We start from the raw sequence: 20,651 nt of genomic DNA, 5'->3' as shown, positions 1-20,651 counted from the left end.
CAGTAGTTGTGGTGCACGGGCTTAGTTGCTCCACAGCATGTGGGATCTTCCCAGAGCAGGGCTCAAACCTGTGTCCCCTGCATTGGCAGGCAGGTTCTTAACCACTGTGCCACCAGGGAAGCCCGACATAAATACATCTTTAATTTTATTGTCATCTGCTAAAACAGATCCTTTACTAATGTCAAGTTAAATATATTTGACTACTATTCTAAGGAAATTCAAATTCTTCTTTGGATTAGAGACTTTCCACTAAGAAGCTGGGATTTAACCTAGCTGAGTTACACTGAAATATATTTGTTATAATTTGACGATTATCTGAACCAGCACAACACTGTGTTATTTGCTTACTCCTGGAAATACCACTTCATGTCTCACCAACTAAGTGCCAGTTAATGGAAACAGGTATGTAACCAAAATGACACTTTCCTCTCACGGTCTTGCCTTTCTCTGCTAATATACTCAATGCTCTTGCAATTGGTTACATATGATCATTATTCTTATTCCAAGGAATGACAAAACAACACCTTACATTTGTACAGCCCTTTAAAGGTACTTTGTGTTAATACAAATCATCTCACTTAATTCTTACAGCAGCCCTGGGGATTCAGCAGGATAAAGATTGTAACTTCCATTTTACAGAAAAGGGAACAAAGGACCAGGTTAAGAAGGCAGCCTCTAAAACAACCTCCAATGCTCCTCTCCCCTTGAGTGTGGGCTGGATTTAGTGACTCACTTCTAAGGAAGAAAATCTGGTAGAAGTGATGGGCTATCACTCCGAAGATTAGGTTATAAAGAAGACTGGAAGGATCCCAAGGGGATGCATCCTTTAACACAGGGACCAGGACACGAGAGCCCTACTACTGCTGCCCCACTCTGCATCCCCTAACCCCAACGAAGAACCGGCAGAAAGCAAAGGTGAAGGCCTCATGAAGGAGGCCCCAGTTACTACTCTGACAGCCTCAGTGGGGAGCTCCAATCATGACACCGACCATCACTGCCATGTGCCTGTCACAGTGACCAACAACAGCGAGGACATAAAACTGCCAGTGCTAAGCGTGTCTATGCTGTGCTTTTTCCACAGTAGTCGTATGACACCACCTGACGATATGAGTGCAGACCCTCTAGAGGCAGAACGGCTCATGAGTTTAGAGTCCCACAAATTCTGCCACGTAACTAGCTAAGCGACTTTGGGCAAGTTACTTAACCTCTTCAAAAATCAGTTTGCTCTCCTGTATAATGGGGATAGCACCTACCTCATAAGTTGTGGAGAATTAAATTATATAACTCTGCCGCAAAATGAATAGCTCAGACTTCCCTGGTGGCGCACCGGTTAAGAATCCACCTGCCAATGCAGGGGACACGGGTTCAAGCCCTGGTCCGGGAAGATCCCACAGGCCGCGGAGCAACTAAGCCCGTGCGCCACAACTACCGAACCTGCGCTCTAGAGCCCGCGAGCCACAACTACTGAGCCTGCGCGCCTAGAGCTCGTGCTCCGCAACAAGAGAAGCCACCGCAATGGAAGTCCGCGCACCACAACGAAGACCCAATGCAGCCAAAAAATAAATAAATAAAAATTAATTAATTTAAAAAACAACAACAACAACAAAAAAACCCAAATAGCTCTAACTTCTTTTTTCCTCCTCTTCCTCACTCCCATCAACACAAGCAAGAATTTCTACACAGGCTTGATGGAGGCACCTAATTATTACAATGCACCCTTTGACAGGATCTTTAGGAAAAGGGACCAGGATTCAAGTACTTCAGCATCTACTGACAGCAGGCAAATTACCGTGGAGAAGGTATTGCTTTCTTGCCAACCTTTACAATTTTCAGTTCTCTACATGATACTGAATCAAGTTAGAGATAGGACAGGGAGTGGAAATGAAGCAAAAAGAAAGTAGAGCAGACTACTAATCTGATCATGAGTAACCAAAAGTAAATAAAAATTCAATTAAAGAATGTTACAGCATCTCTTTTTCTCACCTTCACAAATCATTGGCTCAATTGTAAATACGTGGCCGGGCTTCATCACTCCAACTGCTTTATTTTCTGAAATTAAAGAAAAAAATCTCAGAACACAGCAAAAAACCTACAGCATATTGTTAAGCAGCTCCCTGGTAAAAGTACACAACTTATATTCCCATGAGTGATTCTTAAATTAATGACTTTCTCCTCTCCTGATTCCCCTTTCTTAAAGCAGATCATTCAACAAACAGGGATTTTACTGAAAACCACCTACTCTGGGGCAGATATTGTCCTACGCATATTTCATTTTGTTTACGTCTTCTCTGGGAAAATACAGAGATGCGCTAGGCTGGATCTCAGATGTGGTTATCACTTCTATAAAAGCAAAAGTGCCCCCATTTATGTTATAGCAGGGTTAGAATTGCAATCATTCAACCAAGCAAAGTGCCACACTCATGGGGGTATGACACTTTAAAGAAGAAGACATTTCGAATTCCACCAGAAGCCTCCTAGCTCTTGGGTGCGTGTAGGGGTGTGCATGCGGGTGGAGATGGGGGCACAGCCCAGAGAAACAACTGCACCATTTTTAAAAAGTTTTGTAAATTGTCTTATCTTCGGAGGGGAACAAAGCCCCGCACACTAAGCTACTTTTCTTTAATGTTGACACGATTATTCCTTTCTATTGGAAACAAAAATTCCATTTCTCCCTCCAAAGACTTTTTGTCCAAGTTCACCAATACAGAAGTATTTTTCAGGATCATTGTGAGAAACTCAACTATCAGTGCCCAGGCGTGCCATCTCCCCAAGAAGGTCAAAAATTTTAAACAGGGATCGGCCTTTTTAGACAATCTCAGACGAAAATGGAGAACCAGTTTAAAGTTCAAACTGTCAATAAAAACCAAGAACTGATAAGAGCATCGGTAAACAGGTGACTACACTTGCGCTGCCTGACCACCAGGTGGCGAAAGCACCGGCTTTCAGGGGTTTTTTGCGTAAGGCTGCGGTTCTTCCGGATGGCAACCCATGTGTCGACTGAGACAGACCCTGCTCAAGCTGCTCTGTCTAGGTATGGTCTAACCTCACCCGCACGTTTACACTCCTGCACGCCCTTCCTTGTGAACAGCTATCACGCTGTTTTCCACTATCTTAAGTATTGCCATAATTCACTTATTCTACAGATTCCAAATCAGGAGTTCCTAAATTATTATAAAACTCTGAGGGGCAAAAATAATCTTTACTTTTTATTTCTAATTTCATGAACTTTCTCTCCAAATGACATGCAATTTACTATATATATAGATTTGGTCATATTCCCTTGGGGATATCAAACAGAAAATGTCAAAGAGAGTCAGTGTGGTGTCATGGAAAGAAAAAAGGATAAAGGAATTGATAGCTGTGCTGTCCAGTACGGCAGCAACTGGGTGCATGAAGCTAAGCACTTGAAAAATGGCCAGTCAGAATGTACATGTAAAAAATATGCCGATTTCAAAGACAAAAAAAGCATGTAATATATCGCAGTGGTTTTTTTTACACTGATTAAATGTTGAAATGCTAATATTTTTAATGTAATGGATTAAACAAAATATAAAATTAACTCCATCTGTCTCTTTTTACTTTTTCAATATGACCACTAGAAATCTTAATATTACATATGTGCCTCATATATTTTCCACTGGACATCGCAATACAGAGAATCCAAGTTCCACTCCTGTTTCTGCCATTGATTCATTGTTGTAGAAGTTACAACTCCCAGCTAACCTTGACTCATGGTTTCAGCTTCTCAACAAGGCTCACTCAAACAAACATACATCATCTAGCGACTACACTATAGCAGATACTACTGCTGAGTGCTTTTACAAAACTGTGTACCTGCTCTACTGTCTGCCTCCCAGAATTACCGTGATATATATTCTAAAGATAGGGTAGTATCACCTTTACTTCCGAACCATGACAAAGAAGCACACTAAACTCTCATCTAACAAGGACTTCTCTTACACGGAAGGAGGTGGAGGGAAGTTACACAACAATTTCCTGGTTCCGTGCTCAGGTGCTTAGGAATGTGAAGTTACAAGCCAAAGCAGGGATCGTTTACATTCAAAAGGCCTCTGCAGTACAGAGACTCTCTCAGCAGCTTCCTTTAACACGTCCCTAAAGGGACCACACATATTTTGTTTTATCTAAACCCGATTAACACTTGACTTTTCAAAAACATATCAGTTGGATGAAATGAAGTATACCTGGGTCCTTGTTTCTTTTTTCAGAATTCTTATTTCTAATTAAATAGTTTAACATGAAACTCAAGTGCCATCTCTTGTGTATCGGTGGTATGGTATTTTGCTGACACCATCATCACTGACCCGTATCTCCGTCTCCCATAAATTCTATTTCCTTCAAAAAAATCTTTCTTTATGACATATGCACACTACTGTGTATTGATTTAAATAGATAACTCCTAAGAGCCTACTGAATAGCACAGGGAACTCTACTCAATACTCTGTAATGGCCTATATGGGAAAAGAATCTAAGAAAGAGTAGATATATGTATATGTATAACTGATTCACTTTGCTGTACAGCAGAAACACAACAATGTAAATCAACTCTACTCCAATAAAAATTAATAGATATAGACAGATAGACAAAAAGTCTCTATCTAGTCCATACCTAAACCTAAGTCTGTTACCTCTGCAAGTAAGGGTGCTTTTTTCATTCCCTCCCTTGCACACTCTTTTTCCACACACAAAACACACACATGTACACGTGTGGCACACGCCAGTGTCATCAGAATAGCTACTTCCAGTCTGTTAAAGGCAATGCACATCAGGCGATCACAGGGCTCACCAGGAAGGAATGAAGTTGGCTACCTATTTTCTATTGCTAGCTTTTATTTCAAGCACAATTCCAGCTGAAATAAGAAGGACTATGAGGTCTGCTAATAAATGCTTATTGATTTATGTCAAATGCTGTGCCGTAAGTGACTTCTCTAGCTTCTCCTGTTGAGACGTTTCTCACTCATTTCCCTTTCTCTTCACAACTACTGACGTCTTAGATTTTACCACCTCACATCTGGGTTACGAGAACAACTGTGCATCAGGCTGACAAGCCTGGCTAACTCACACCTGCAATACATTCTAGACACCACTGCTAAATTTTCTTCCCCAAATGGCAATTTCACCTGGCCATTCTTCTGCCAAAAAATGTTCTACAAATCCCTAAAATGAAGTCAAATATCCTCGATCTGGCACTGCCCATTTCTAGTTCTTACACATAATTCTCAGTCCAAGCTTATCTTGTCTCTGTTCAGTCTCAACTTGAAGCACCTATTCATGCTTCCCCACCGCCTGGAATGTTCTTCCTCATCTCTCCAGCAAACCAAAATCTCAATCTTTATTTCTCCCACAAGACCCAGCACCAAACTGCTTCAGTCCTTACTAGGCAGCACGGGAAAGACTGACTCTAGAAAGCCAGACAGAACCTAGGTACCAATCCTACACCTGACATTTATTTACTAGTTTGTGTGGACTTGAATAAATCAATCACTTCCCTAAACACAGAATCTGCTTTTTAAAAACAGGGCTAAGAAATTATTCATAGAGTTGTGATGATCATATGAGATAATGTATATCATCACCATCATCATTATCATCACTCTAAAAGCTAACATGCATTATCTCACTTAATCCTAGTAACAGTTCTAGGGTAGGTACCATTCCCTGCTATTGTGCACATGAGGAAAAATGTAAGCACAAGGAGGTACATGAAAGTGTCTACATAGCAGTGACTCCTATGTATTTGTTAAATTCCTTCTTAGGTCACTTATTGTGGACAGTTTTCCTTTCTAGCACTAAATTACAGACTCACCCCTGCATGTCTTAACTCTCCAAGAGAAAGGTTTCTGTAAGACATTAATCGCCCAAAACTTCCTTTGTTAATCTATCAGACAGCACTCAATTTGAGAAAAGGTACTTTGTCGATTCCCCTCTATACCAACAAAGAATACGGTATCTGACATGTACTGGGAACTGAAATCAAACCCAGCTGAACCAATTTCATTTAAGGAATCAGAATACATGCGGCAGAGAGTATTGGCTGTTCACCAGAATTACTAGTCTCCTTTTCTTCCCGAGTACTCAGCTGGATTACATTTCCCCACCTCCCTTGCAGTTAGTGTAGCCATGTGACTGAATTCCTGCCAATGAAAAGTAAATGTAAGTGATTTATGCCAAGTCCAGGCTGGCCCATTAAAACCTCCCAAGCATACCCCTCCATGCTTCTCTCCTCTTCTCCAGTATCTGTACGACTAGGAGGGGAACCCCCAAAGTGACCTTGAAAGCTATAGGTTGAAAGTGACAAGAGCCTGGGTCAGAGAATAACTGTCCCACTCCACCCCCCCAGAGTGACCAAACACACATGCTGTGGACTGTTATGTGCCTTGTGTATACATTTTGGGGGGTCTATTTATAACAGCTAATAGATTACACTAATAAATACAAAATAGTAGGTCCTGTTAAATGTTTGAATAAATATTTGTTGAATAAATAGTTAGCAAATCTTTGGACAGTACTTACTGGCATAGTGGGGTACATTGGGGGCCGTATGAAAAAGCTTGTGGATTCCATGCCCACAATAGCTTCGAACAACTGAAAATCCATTTGCTTGGGCATGCTTCTGAATAATGTTTCCCAATTCTCTGTATCGAACACCAGGTTTCACTGAAAGGAAAAGAGAAGACTCATGACAAAGAGAAAGAAAAACTAATAATTACTAAGCAATCACTGTCTATGCCAGGAAGCTTTCTGAAGGCTTTACACACCTACGTTCCGAGACTTTCAAGGTGAGGAAACCGAAGCACAAAGAGGCTATACTGCCAGGAAACGGCAAAGCTGAGATCCAAGCCAGCAGCACCTGGGTTTCCTCCTTTGCTGCAGAAGAAGAGGGCGTGTGCAGCAGTAAGGGGTCGGGAGAGGCACCGCCCGCTCTCTGAATAAACGAGAGAATGGAACACACACTTCTCTTCCTCGCCTTCTCTAAGGTCAGTGTGCTTTCCATTAAAGCGAGCAGAAGAGATAAGAGAGGAAAGAGCATCAGGAGAAAAAGGAGTGTCCAAAAAGGAACTTGACTTGTCCTCAGTTTTAGTCTGGTCAATTTCTCAAAGAATTACTTCCCCTGGGCTTCTTTATCCCCATAAAAGTGGTTCTCAAATTATTCATACTTGCCTCTGCAGAAGGTCTTAGGAGTAGGATGTAGAAAGGTACTTCTCACTGTATACTTCCAGCCCTGTTTAGTTTTTATGACTTTTACCACTGTTTAAATAAAAACCAAAAGAAGTGGTTCTTATTGCTGCTACAGCTCTCCTCGCATGGAGACTCCTAAGGAATCTAGCCACGGTTCTGGGGGTCCTCCCACTCCCTACAGTCCCCTACTGTGCCTCTCTCGTCTCCAACCTGAGGTTCAGGCACAACACATCCTCTCCAGTCAATCAAATTTCCAGGAGAACGGCTCAAGGAATCATTTTCATAACATTTACTTGCTCTGAACCACATGTTCCAGCTTGACTGTTTTTGGGGGGGTGGGAGGTTAATGATTTTTCAGGAACATGCTGACTTGCATAATGATTTTCTTGCATTCCCATCCAAGCTGTCCTATCAGCCCCAGTCAGCAGGGAGGAAAGAAAAATTTTAACCATGGTGCACAACACACAATAAACTGTTCAACAATAATGACGGAGGGTGAGAGAGGAGACTTCTCCCTAATTCTCAAGCCAGAGGGAATTCTGGTCCCAGGGAAGTACACTTCATAATATCTGGAGACATTTCTGGTTGTCACAACGAGGAGTGGTGGTGCAAACGGCCTCTAGTGGGTAGAGACCAGGAAAGCTGCTAAGCACCCTACAGTACACAGGACAGGCTCCCACAGCAAAGAATCATCAGACTCAAAATGCCATCAGCATGTAGACTGAGAAGCCCTATTCTAGAAGGCTAATTTCATAGTTGGTCAAGCTCTCTAGTGCTCTGCACCAGGGTGGGCAGCCAAATTACTGGAAAACAAGAGGCAGGAATGATACATACAAAAGTGTTAATAGCACTTTCCAGAGATGAAGCAACTTCTATTCTTTCCTGTCTACTGTTAATGAAGACTTTGGTTTCTTGTAGTTTCTTAGCAAGTTTTATTCCTGCGTCACTGTAAAACAACATTCCAGCTGTCTGGTTATTTCAATCAACTCACAGAGAAGCAAAAGGGACATAAACATTGAACACAGAAACCCTAAAAATGATTTAAAACTAAAGCTTCCAAAATGAGAAACTAAATATTAAAGTCCTCATCTCACAATACCACAAAGAATATCAAAGTTTTTAAGTATAATCAACAGTGAAAAATAAGGAAAAGAATATCTCACAGGGCTTCCCTGGTGGCGCAGTGGTTGAGAGTCTGCCTGCCAATGCAGCGGACAAGGTTCGAGCTCTGGTCTGGGAAGATCCCACATGCCGCGGAGCAACTAGGCCCGTGAGCCACAATTACTGAGCCTGTGCGTCTGGAGCCTGTGCTCCGCAACAAGAGAGGCCGCGATAATGAGAGGCCCGCGCACCGCGATGAAGAGTGGATCCCACTTGCCACAACTAGAGAAAGCCCTCACACAGAAACGAAGACCCAACACAGCCATAAATAAATTAAAAAAAAAAAAAATTAAACTTTAAAAAAATAAAAAAAAAACATGTATTTAAAAAAAAAAGAATATCTCACATATTGATATATAAAAATAATCACATGCTTTCATTTTTCATTCCTCTGACTTCATTAAATTAGTAAAAATTGCATCATATCCTATATGTTTGCCTAAGAACCCTGTCCTGTCCAATACATTGTTGATGATATATCAGATTTATTTAACAGGGGGTGGGGGGGTGGATAACACACTGAACAATAAGGTTGAAATGCTGTGGATTTTAACTGAAACGTTATTTGCCCTCAAACTGTCCTTTGTAATAGTCTGTTAACATTTGCAACAAGACTCTCCTTCTCTTTCCTCACAAGATACTGCATAAATTTTAAAAAACCTGCATGAACTGTTGTATGTGAGAAAAATTCCACAGAAATACACCTTTACCCAAAGATATTATTCACTGCAATAGTAAGATATATGGAAAACACCAAAATCCAGTAGGGGAATAGTTGTAGAAATTTTTATACTGTGGAATATAATATATAGCCATTAAAAGAATGGAGATCTATGCATGCAGGTACGTACGTACTCTAATATGGAAAGACCTCTAAGATATTACTGGTTGAAAAGTACCAAATTATAGAACACCACAAATCTTATGATTCCATTTAACCTAACTAAACACATACATACAGTTATGTGTGTTTCTATGTGTGTATTAACGTACTGCAGAGAAAAAAACCTAAATGTTAAAAGTGGACACCTCTCGGAACTTCCCTGGTGGCACAGTGGTTAAGAATCCACCTGCCAACGCAGGGGACACGGGTTCAAGCCCTGGTCCGGGAAGATCCCACATGACACAGAGCAACTAAGCCCGTGCACCACAACTACTGAGCCTGCGCTCTAGAGCCCGTGAGCCACAACTACTGAGCCCGTGTGCCTAGAGCCCGTGCTCCACAACAAGAGAAGCCACCGCAATGAGAAGCCCGCGCACTGCAACGAAGAGTAGCCCCCGCTCGCCGCAGCTAGAGAAAGCCTGCGTGCAGCAACGAAGACCCAACGCAGCCAAAAATAAGTAAATTTATTTAGAAAAAAAAAAAGTGGACACCTCTGGAGAAGAGAGATTAAAAAAAAAAGAGAGGCAAGCGTAAAGGAAGATCACTCATTTTTCTCTTATAACCTAACGCACTCTTTCACAAAATAATTAAAAAGTAGGAGAAAAGTTGCACTCAAGAACTATCCACAAGTCAGAAAGAGAAAAACAAATACTGTATGTTAACACATATATATGGAATTTTTTAAAAAATGGTTCTCATGAACCTAGGGGCAGGACAGGAATAAAGACGCAGACGTAGAGAATGGACTTGACACAGGGAGAGGGAAAGGGAACCTGGGACGAAGTAAGAGAGTAGCATTGACATATATACACTACCAAATGTAAAACAGACAGCTAGTGGGAAGCAGCTGCATAGCACATGGAGATCAGCTCAGTGTTTTGTGACCACCTAGAGGGGTAGGATAGGGAGGGTCGGAGGGAGGCGCAAGAGGGAGGAGATATGGGGATATATATATACACATATAGCTGATTCACTTTGTTTTACAGCAGAAACTAACACAACATTGTAAAGCAATTATATTCCAATAAAGATGTTAGAAAAAAAAAAAGTATCCACGCATTCCTCCTCATTTATCAGCCAGAGAAAAGGAAGATAAATCATAGAAGAGTCAAAGGAATAAGCAATAATCCGGTCCATCCTCATCAACAGATTCCCAAATCATCCTTAAACCTACTACTGCCAAACCCAAAGCTAACTCAGGTAGGGTAGAGGCACAGCTGGGAGGGATGAGGCATGCACAGTACAGTGACAGGTCACTCAAGGCCCACACCACACAGTAGCACCAGCGGGTGCCCAGCACTGAGCCTGACCTGCATCAATGGCTTGCATCAGGCACTCATACGTGGTCTGAACCAGTTTCCGAGCTCCCTCATCCACGTCTCCAACAAAAAACGTCTCATTCAGGTCCCCATGATAACCATTGCGATAAAGAGTGATGTCCACTGAAAAAGAATGTGCAAACATAAAGACCACACTTGTTTTTTATCTCAAAATTGAAGTTAACTTTCGCCAACATGACAGAATCAAGCAGCTTAATGAGAAAGATAACTTCTGCATTCGCAAGTGCCACCAATGAATACATACTTAATGCCCAAGAGACACTTCTTGTCTGTAATGCAACTGAACTCACTGTGGAAAACAGGTCCATGGTCTCGCAGCACAAGCCAGACGGTGGGCTTTAATACTCTTACAGCAGTGGTTAGATCATTTACAGCAGAAGAAAAATGTATCCCCGGATACATTCATGCAAGATCAATGACCCAAGTTAAGAACATTAAATGAAGGACTTTGCCACATTCTGACATTAAACAGGAAATACTGCTTTCATTCGTTAGCTTTAACAACTTTTTCCTCATCCTAGTGAATCAATAAATAGAAACATTTACACTATTCTACCCTTATTTTTCAAAGACTCATTTGCCTTTCACTTATTTGTGACTATTCCCATGTTTAAAAATACAGATTACCACTACACCACTAAACTACACTAAGTGTATCCTACGGAGCACATTAAATGAGTATTCTTAAACCATAAGTTTTCAATCCACTTAAAATCTCACAGTATAGGTGTGTTGGCTCTAGCACAACACACACGTTCCTGAAAAACCTCATACATTATGTGTGTAATAAAAATAATAGGGCTTATATATGAAAAACAGCATTGGGCAGACCCCTCAAAACTTACGGAACTTTATAAACAGATACTCTAACTGAAGCAAAAACAATTCATATAAAAACAGTGTTGGTCAAGTCCCCACTACCATTCACAGCCAGCATCACAGCTGGTCCATTCTCTGTAGCCTTTAACACCTGGGCTCAGGCTTCCTTGTTTGATATATAGATCCTTGAAGATATCTGATTACTAAAGAGACCAAGTTCATCAATATTAAAAATACCATCGAGGGGAGCCTAATTCATCAACATTTTTTCAATCACAGAGGACAATGTTTTTTGCAGCTTCTTTTTCTGCACTTGGAGTTTCCCAAAATAGCTTAACACAGTGGTCCCTAAAGCCACTTTCTGAACTTCTTACATCAAGGACAATACTTCTGCAGAATTTTTAGCTGTTTTTCTTAAGAGCTTCATATATTACTAATGATTTCTCTTTATCTGTAAGAAAGCCTGCCCTGATTTCTTCAAAACCAATAGTGGACTAAAAGGAATAAGAAAAAAAAAATCCCACTTGAATCAACATTACTTCCACACTTCACTGACATCTTTCCCCTATTTACCAATCACATAATGATCATCTGCATTAAAGAACCTGTATCAAACACATCATACTAGAAGCACCTTGAAAGCAGTTAAATATCTTAAAACAATAAAATAGGTTTCCAGAGATTTTCAATTTATTTTAAGTTTTAAATATGAAAAAAGTAAGTTAAAGACAGGAAGCAAGTGAAGAAAATGCAAGTCACTATTAGACTCCCAAAGCCTTGCTGTTTCTTTGCTAACAGTGACAAAAGTCACACTTATTTCTTACCATTAACAATATCACCTTCTTGCAAGGGCCGTCTGTCTGGAATTCCATGGCAGATCACTTCATTCACTGAAGTACAACAAGACTTTGGGAAATTATAATAATTCAGGGGAGAAGGATAGCAATTTCTTGCAATGCATGCCTATAATAAATTAAAAATACGGAGAGAATAATCTGGAATGTGCAAAAGAAAAAGTTAATCTGTATACAATTAATCAGATTTTAAAATTTGAAAAATGTGGAAAATTTTGTTGTAAAAATGCTCCTAATGAAGAACTTATTTAAGATTTTATTTTAGAAATACTAGTAGCTATTACCTTAAACAGTAGATAAATAGTAGGGTTTGTAAGTCAGACCACAGGCAAACCAGTTTACTTGATAATCACAAAGGAAAAGAAAATTCACATATTTCAAATATTTACAAACATATACAGATGTCACTATATGAAGATTTTATTTTAGAATTACCTACTCCTTATGAAAAACATATTATTTAAATTTTAAATTTAAAATTAATGTGCACATTTAATGTAATTATAATTTCTTATATAGAAACAAGCCTCTATCCCTAATAATAAAATAAAAGTAATAAAAATTAAAATAAATACTAGTAATAATTAAGAGATGGTAAAGTATTCCCTGAGACATTTTAACCACTACATTCATGTGGAATAACAAAGGAACCTCTAAGAAAATGATCTGGTTCTCCACAAATAAGTCTTATTTTACTTGGATATTTTTATACAGTGGTAGTCATAGCATACATAATTTCTCTTTCCACACTGCCACAGTCTTCATACTAATAATTTTAAAATAGTTGCCTAAAATGCAATTTGTGGAATGTACTATAATTTTATTGGCAATTCTATTATTGAAAATTTATATTAGTTTCCTCAATTACAAAAAAATATTATGATCAATAACTACATGCCTATCATTTTTCCTTATATTTAACGATATGCTTCTGTATTTCTTACAGCAGTATAAATACTAGTTAAGAGCACACAGAAGCAGATTGCGTTGACTGAAAATGCCAACTCCATTACTTACAAGTTGTGTGACCCTGGGCAACTTAACCTCTCTCTGCCTCAGTTTCCTTGCCTATAAGATGGAGATGACAGTAGCATCTATCTCATAGAGTTGCTGGGGAAATTAAATGAGTTAATAAAAGAAGCACGTAAAAGAGCACCTGGCCTATAGGAAGCATTCAAACTGCTATTAATGCATACCACATACAGCTGACACTTGAACAACTTGGGCCCACAGGGGGTGGGGGAGGGGCACTGACCCCCTGCGCAGTCGAAATTCCACATATAACTTGACTCCCCCAAAACTTTACTAATACCCTACTGTTGACCTTACCAATAACAGACAGTTTAACACATATTTTGTATGTGTTATATACTGTATTCTTTATATTATATAATTCTTTGTATTATATACTGTACTCTTACAATAAAGTAAGCTAGAGAAAAGAAAATACTATTTTAAAAATCATAAGAAAACAAGAATGCCACGTGGTGAGGCCAAAGAATTTTTTTAAATTTTTAATTAAATTTTTTTTAAAAATCGAAGGGAAGAGAAAATACATTTACAGTAGATATATATATTTATTGAAAAAAATTCACATATGAGAAGATCCATGCAGGGACTTCCCTGGTGGCGCAGTGGATAAGACTCTGCGCTCCCAATGCAGGGGGCCCGGGTTCGATCCCTGGTCAGGGAATTAGATCCCACATGCATGCCACAACTAAGGAGCTCACCTGCCGCAACTAAGAAGCTGGTGAGCAGCAAGTAAGGAGCCCTGGAGCTGCAACTAAGGAGCCCACTGCAACTAAGACCTGGTGCAACCAAATAAATAAATAAATACTAAAAAAAAAAAAAAAAAAAAAAAAAAAGAAGATCCACGCAGTTCAAACCTGTGTTGTTCAAGGGTCAACTGTACTTTATAACATATGGAACAATACCCAAAAATCAGGATTAAAATTCCAAATAAAAAAATGTTCTAAACATTTTTATAGCTCAAGACACATTGTCAAATTTCCTTCCAAAAGGATAGTTCCAATTTCCAATACCACCACCATGCAAAGGAGTACCTATTTCACCATCTTCCCATAGGCAATGGATATAAACATCTTTAAAATACTTACTAATTTAGTAGGTCTTTATGACTTGCATTTGTTTGATTACCAGAGCAGGTTTAATTAGTTTTCCATGTGATTTATTAACTAATTATTGCTCTTCAACTGTGAACAACCTAATCATACCATGTGCGTACTCATTTACTGTAGGGTAATTTTTTTTGTTTTTTTTTTATGATCGTGAATATTTATTTACTAAAGGGTTTTAAGGTCTCTCTTTGGTGGATAAGCTATCTTTATTTTAAAAGTATACCTATACCATATTTACTACAAACATGTATCTGGTCTGTTTGTGGCCTTGTTATTACAGATATAAAAAGGAAGATTTTTTCCTACTAATCTAGTTTCAGAAGTTATATTCTTTTTTATTTCAAAATATTTGATGCATGTGGTAGCGTGATTTACTTAAAGCGCTAATAAAGCTAATCATCGTATAAAAGCTAAACTAAAATGTTATGAAATGTGAGGTTTCAGAAACAAGATATTTCAAGCTTACCTCAGACCCCAATATCACAGATACTTAAAGATGGGAATAATGACTGTTGAATACTTTCTATACTTGAAACAAAGTGAAAAATTTGCTTTCAAATTAGCCAAGTGTAGACATTCAGAACTTAGGTTTACTTAATTTTTAGAAGTCTAAAACATCTAACAGTATGAAAAAATTTTTCAAAGCATAAAATTAAAATTCTTACTAAGTGTACAGCATGATCTATTTCTTCAGTAGTTACACCTGGTTTAATCATCCCAGCAGCAATGTCCAGTACTTCTCTGGCAAGCTGTAAAAGAGAAACACTTCATACATTCAAGAAGAAATGAAATAGAAATAGAAATAGAAATCTGTACCCTTTGGACTAACTTAGATTTTGTACGATATTAATAAGACGAACCTCACCTTGAATATTATAATCCTGAATTTTCATTTTACAACCATTTGTATGTATTTCTAACACTCATTAATAAATGTGTATGCATGTGCGTGTAAACATAGAAATAAAATTGGGCTAACTAGAAAATAGCTTAATAAGTACGTCTGACTGATTTCTATGTGAAAATGTACATCCTAAGTAACCTAAACAATAATGAACTGATGAAGTTTGAGGCTTTTCACAATTCTACAATGGGGAAGGGAAGGGAGGGAAATAAAAGAATAGATGAATGATTTTCCTCAAAGAACCACACAAAATAACTATTACATGTAGAATGGATAAACAACAAGGTCCTACTGTACAGCACAGGGAACTATATTCAATATCCTGGAATAAACCATAATGGAAAAGAATATAAAAAAGAATGTATGTATAACTGAGTCACTCTGCTGTACAGCAGAAATTAACACATTGTAAATCAACTATACTTCAAAAAAATAAATAAATTTAAAAATAAAGTAAATATGGCTAGTCACAGTTTTACTATGTAATATTTGCTACCTTTATAAATGAGCAAATCATTGACTTCATGTGTTATAACTACTTAAACATGTTCTATCCCATGGCGGGGAGAAAAAAACTCTTACCCTACATACGAGCCGCATCCCTTCTATATCTTCAGATGAGAGTAACTTAATTTGAGAAGTACCTTTAAGAGCCTGCTCAGATTCAGACATTCCTGGTAAAGAAAGTCAGTAAGTAAACCAAAGTGAACAAAAAGATGTAGTATATATTAGCATAATTATCCCCTTGATGATATAATAATAGGTCTCACTATTTCACACAATGGTATTTCATAATATGGGAGGGTCCAGGTCAGGTTTTCTGAAAAAATACTTTCAACATGAAATTTGCTAAACAAACTGAAAGAACAATTTTAAAGAACAAATTTCCAAGTCTATGAGAAATCATTCAAGATGAAGTACTTATTATTTGACAGGAAGTGTGTTAATAAGGTCAGTAAATGATTCACATTTGAATAGCACCATACAATTTATAACTGTTTTCATGATCATCATCTCATGAAGCAAGTATATTATCAACAACTGATAAATTAATTACACTCATTTATTTTTTGAAACTGGAACCTAAGTCAGTGTTTTTTAAACGGCAGTTTGTGACTCTTTAGTGGCTATTAGTGGGCTAAGACTAATATTTTTTTATAGTAAATAAATGGAATAGAAAATAATAAGACTATATCATACAGGGTAAGTAAGTAAGCAAGTAAGTGCTGTTGTAAAATGTTTGACTGTTAATTTATACACACACACACACACATATACACAGATCATGCTATAAAATACAGTTCTCTGGGTCATAGTCAAAAAAGTTTGAAAAATACTGCCCTAAGAATTTTCACTAATAAAATTAGCTTAATTGAAGTTATTCATACATTTAAAAGCATTAAAGCCAGTATAATAATTATTTCAAAATCTGACAAAAAGAATATAACCATAAACTACTCTTTTTATAAATGCTGATATAACAATACCACATAAAATATTATCAAACAGAATCCAAAAAACATAGTACACCGTGACTTCAGTGAGATTCATATTGGAAAGGCAAGGATAGTTCAATATTAAACTATTAATATAACTCATCATAGCCATAGATTAAGGAATGAAAAATAAATGATCATCTAGAAAGATAATTCTGATAACATAGCCAGCTACCACTTTTACATGATAAATATAAATCTCAAGCCAAGAACCAACATCACGGAATGCCCACTATCAGCACTAGTATTTTTAGCACTGTTCTAGCTAAATAGAATAGAATAAAGTATTGTCTAGTGACAATACTAGCAGATGTATTAAACGAGAGAAAGAAACAAGACATATAAAATTAGAAAGAAAAGGACAAAATCCTTATCAATTTCAGATATGATTATATATCCCTAGAACAAGGGAATACCTGGTAAATGACTAGAAATAAGAATTCGGCAAGTTGGCAGATAAGAAAAATATATAAAAATCAATAACTTTCCCATATACAAACAAGCAAAAAATACAGAAGATACTATATTCACAAGAATAACTTAAAAAGATAAAGTATCCAGGAATAACTTAACATTAAAAGGCCTAATGAAGAAAAACATACCCTGTTCTTGGATAGGAAGACTCAATATTGTAAAGGTGTCACTTCTTCCAAAATTAGTCTATAAATTTAATACTATCCCAATAAAAAATGGCAACAGGACATTTTTGGGAACCAGACAAGCTGATTCTAAATTTCACATGGGAAAACAAACATGCAAGAATAGCCAGGAAAATTCTGAAAAAGAGGAAAGGCGGGGGCAACAAGGCCTATCAAGTATTAAAACATGATACAGCTGTAATAATTAAGAGTTTGGCAATGGCATACGATTAGACAGATGGGTTAATGAAACAGAACAGAATCCAAAAACCTAAAGATGTGAAGATTTAATATAGTGATACAGGTTGCGTTTTAAATCAGTAAGAAAAAGACTAATTTTTAAAAATAACTCGTGATGTGACAACCAGATATTCTGCTGGGAAAAAAATAAAGTTGCATCCCTACTTAACTCCTAAAGATAAATAAGTTTCATATGGACCAAAAATTATATCACACACACAAGAAGAGTAAAACCATAGAAATAGTAGAAGAAAACATGGAAAAATATTTTTATAATCTCTGAACCCAAAAGGTCTTTCTAGGTCATAAAGCCATAGGCACCTTATAAGAAAACACTGATAAATTTTACTACAGAAGAATGTTGAAAGTTTGTCATAAATGTAATGTTACAAAGACAAAAATGTAACTGCTTGATTGGGAGAAAACATTTTATAGTACATACATCAAGAGATTATTTTCCTTAATACAGAAAGAGCATTTATAAGTCAGTATGGAAAAAACCAAGTAATCTAACTGGGGGGAAAATAAGTCTAAGGATATGAATAGACATTTCAAAAGGAAAAAAAATACAAATGATTTTTAAAAATAAAGAGATGCTCAACCTTACTCATAACTTAAAAATGCAAATTAAAAAAACTGCAAAATACCATTTTTCATCTTTCAAATTAGCACAGATCGCAAAACTTGATAACATGCTAAGCTGGGGAAGATACAGGAAAAGAGGACTTCCCAGGTGGCTCAGTGGTTAAAAATCCACCTGCCAACACAGGAGACACGGGTTTGAGCCCTGGTCTGGGAAGATCCCACATGCCAGGGAGCAACTAAGCCCGTGTGCCACAACTACTGAGGCTGCGCTCTAAAGCCCGCAAGCCACAACTACTGAGCCCGCGTGCCACAACTACTGAAGCCCACGTGCCTAGAGCCTGTGCTCTGCAACAGGAGAAGCCACCACAATGAGAAGCCCACACACTGCAAGAAAGAGTAGCCCCAGCTCACCGCAACTAGAGAAAGCCCGTGTGCAGCAACAAAGACCCAATGCAGCCAAAAATAAATTTATTTTAAAAGAAAAAAAGATACAGGGAAAGAGACTCTCATATGTTTTTATCTGGCAAAAAAATCTCTGAGATTTCTAATACCTCTCAAAAGTTTTAAAAATGCATGTATCCTGTGATCTAGCTATTTCACTTTAGGCAATTAACCTATAGAAATATTCTCAACATGTGAACAAATATGTGATTATAAGAACAGTTCCTGCAGTCAAATTATTAGAAGTAAAAACCTGGAAATAATCTAAACACACATTATTAGGAGTCTGGTTTAATAAATTATAACATGTCCACATAATGGAATACTTCAGTCATTAAAAAGAAAGAAATGGTTTTATATGGGATAATATGGAATATTTACAACATAAAATATAACAGAGCAAGGTGAAAAGGTGTATATAGTTTGTTCGTTTCATGTATAATTGGGTGGGGGGGTGTTAATGCGTGTACACACAACAAATATCTCTGAGAAGTTCTACAAGAAATCATTAATAGTGATTACTTCTGGGGAAAAGTACTCACTTCACTGTGCAACATTTTATACTATTACAATTTACCTTATCTATGTACTCTTTAAAAATACAATTTAAAACTATATTCAAGAATATTAAATACAGTGTAATGAAATTATACATCCTCAACAGTATTCTATCATTCAGACTCTTTTCCTTCAATTTACCTGAAATAGTGGAGTTTACCTAAATTTTCAAATTATATTCATAACGACTTAATACAGTTCCCTTTTTTTCTTTGAGAAAAAAGCAAAGGTAGCTTAGCTCAGTAGATTAAACCACATTCAACCATTTTTGACAAGCAAACTCAGTAATTTCACATAATCCAACTTTAGCCTATGTTGTAAAGTACCTATCTTCTCTGCATGTCTCACTATCATTAACCATAAAGGGAGAAGACAATAGAACCCACCTCAGGAGTGTTGAAAGTATTAAATGGAGTAATACATGTAAAGAGGTTGGCACAGTGCCTGGCACACAGTTATGAAAAAATATCACTTATAGAATCATCAGCATCACCATTACTACTATTATCATCACCATTACTACTATTTCTATTACTGCTACAGTCCAGAGTCTTTAGTTAGGCACGCATTCAAGGCCTCCACCATCTGTTTTTACCTAAATGGATATTATTTAATTAAGGTTGGAGAACATGCTAAAATCAAAACTTTTTTTAAAATCTAGAATTTGATATAACAACACAAAATACAATATTACGTTGAATGTAGCCTTTAACAGCCACATAAACAATGTCTTGAGAATTGATTAGATTTCTAATGAGAGGAAAGAATCTTTAATTCTCTCAAATGTTCTAGTGTGCCTTGAAAAAACATATTTACATTTATTAGAAATCCAGCACTGAAAATTTTCTACTAAAAAAGCACTCTTTTCCTCTGTAGTAGCCATCAAGCCCACAAATTGAAATATGAAGAAACAGCATAGCAGAATTTACCTAAAGGGTGATCAGCATAATCTGGTCTTTGAATATAACTTGGCACTGGCCTTGTTGGCATCTGAAAAAAAACAAAGAGGTTAGATGGATCCGATTCAAACATGAAAGTAACTTTCATTATTAAAATCTACTAACAAAGAAAATAAAAGTGGGGGAATAAACACCACACTACCAAACGTAAAATAGATAGCTAGTGGGAAGCAACCGCATAGCACAGGGAGATCAGCTCGGTGCTTTGTGACCACCTAGAGGGGTGGGAGAGGGAGGGTGGGAGGGAGGGAGATGCAAGAGGGAAGAGATATGGGAACATATGTATATGTATAACTGACTACATATATGTATAACTGATTTACTTTTTTAAAGCAGAAACTAACACACCACTGTAAAGCAATTATACTCCAATAAAGATATTTAAAAAAATAATAATAATAATAAAATAAAATAAATCAGGGGCCCCCAACACCTGGC

The 20,651-nt window shown here is 37.4% G+C and overlaps 1 protein-coding gene and 1 pseudogene across 6 annotated transcripts in view; one reads left to right on the top strand and one right to left on the bottom strand.

The window, feature by feature from the left end:
- The window catches only part of LOC309628576 (riboflavin kinase pseudogene), a 215,942-nt pseudogene that overhangs the window by 103,604 nt on the left and 91,687 nt on the right, over positions 1 to 20,651 (top strand). The window lies entirely within an intron of this gene.
- The window catches only part of METAP1 (methionyl aminopeptidase 1), a 66,592-nt gene that overhangs the window by 3,201 nt on the left and 42,740 nt on the right, over positions 1 to 20,651 (bottom strand). For all 5 annotated transcript variants that reach the window (XM_082391750.1, XM_082391749.1, XM_082391748.1 and 2 more), the window contains 7 exons: positions 20,184 to 20,244; positions 15,879 to 15,970; positions 15,058 to 15,141; positions 12,225 to 12,363; positions 10,552 to 10,683; positions 6,532 to 6,675; positions 1,984 to 2,049 (listed from right to left, as the gene is read on the bottom strand). In XM_082391750.1, the coding sequence (XP_082247876.1) occupies positions 1,984 to 2,049; positions 6,532 to 6,675; positions 10,552 to 10,683; positions 12,225 to 12,363; positions 15,058 to 15,141; positions 15,879 to 15,970; positions 20,184 to 20,244 (718 nt within the window). The remainder of the gene's footprint in view (positions 1 to 1,983; positions 2,050 to 6,531; positions 6,676 to 10,551; positions 10,684 to 12,224; positions 12,364 to 15,057; positions 15,142 to 15,878; positions 15,971 to 20,183; positions 20,245 to 20,651) is intronic.

Source organism: Balaenoptera borealis, assembly GCF_965194805.1.
Source record: "Balaenoptera borealis genome assembly, chromosome: 4".
Classification (NCBI taxonomy): Eukaryota; Metazoa; Chordata; class Mammalia; order Artiodactyla; family Balaenopteridae; genus Balaenoptera; species Balaenoptera borealis.
Note: the sequence above shows the minus strand (reverse complement) of the source record. Positions and strands in the feature narration are given on the sequence as shown.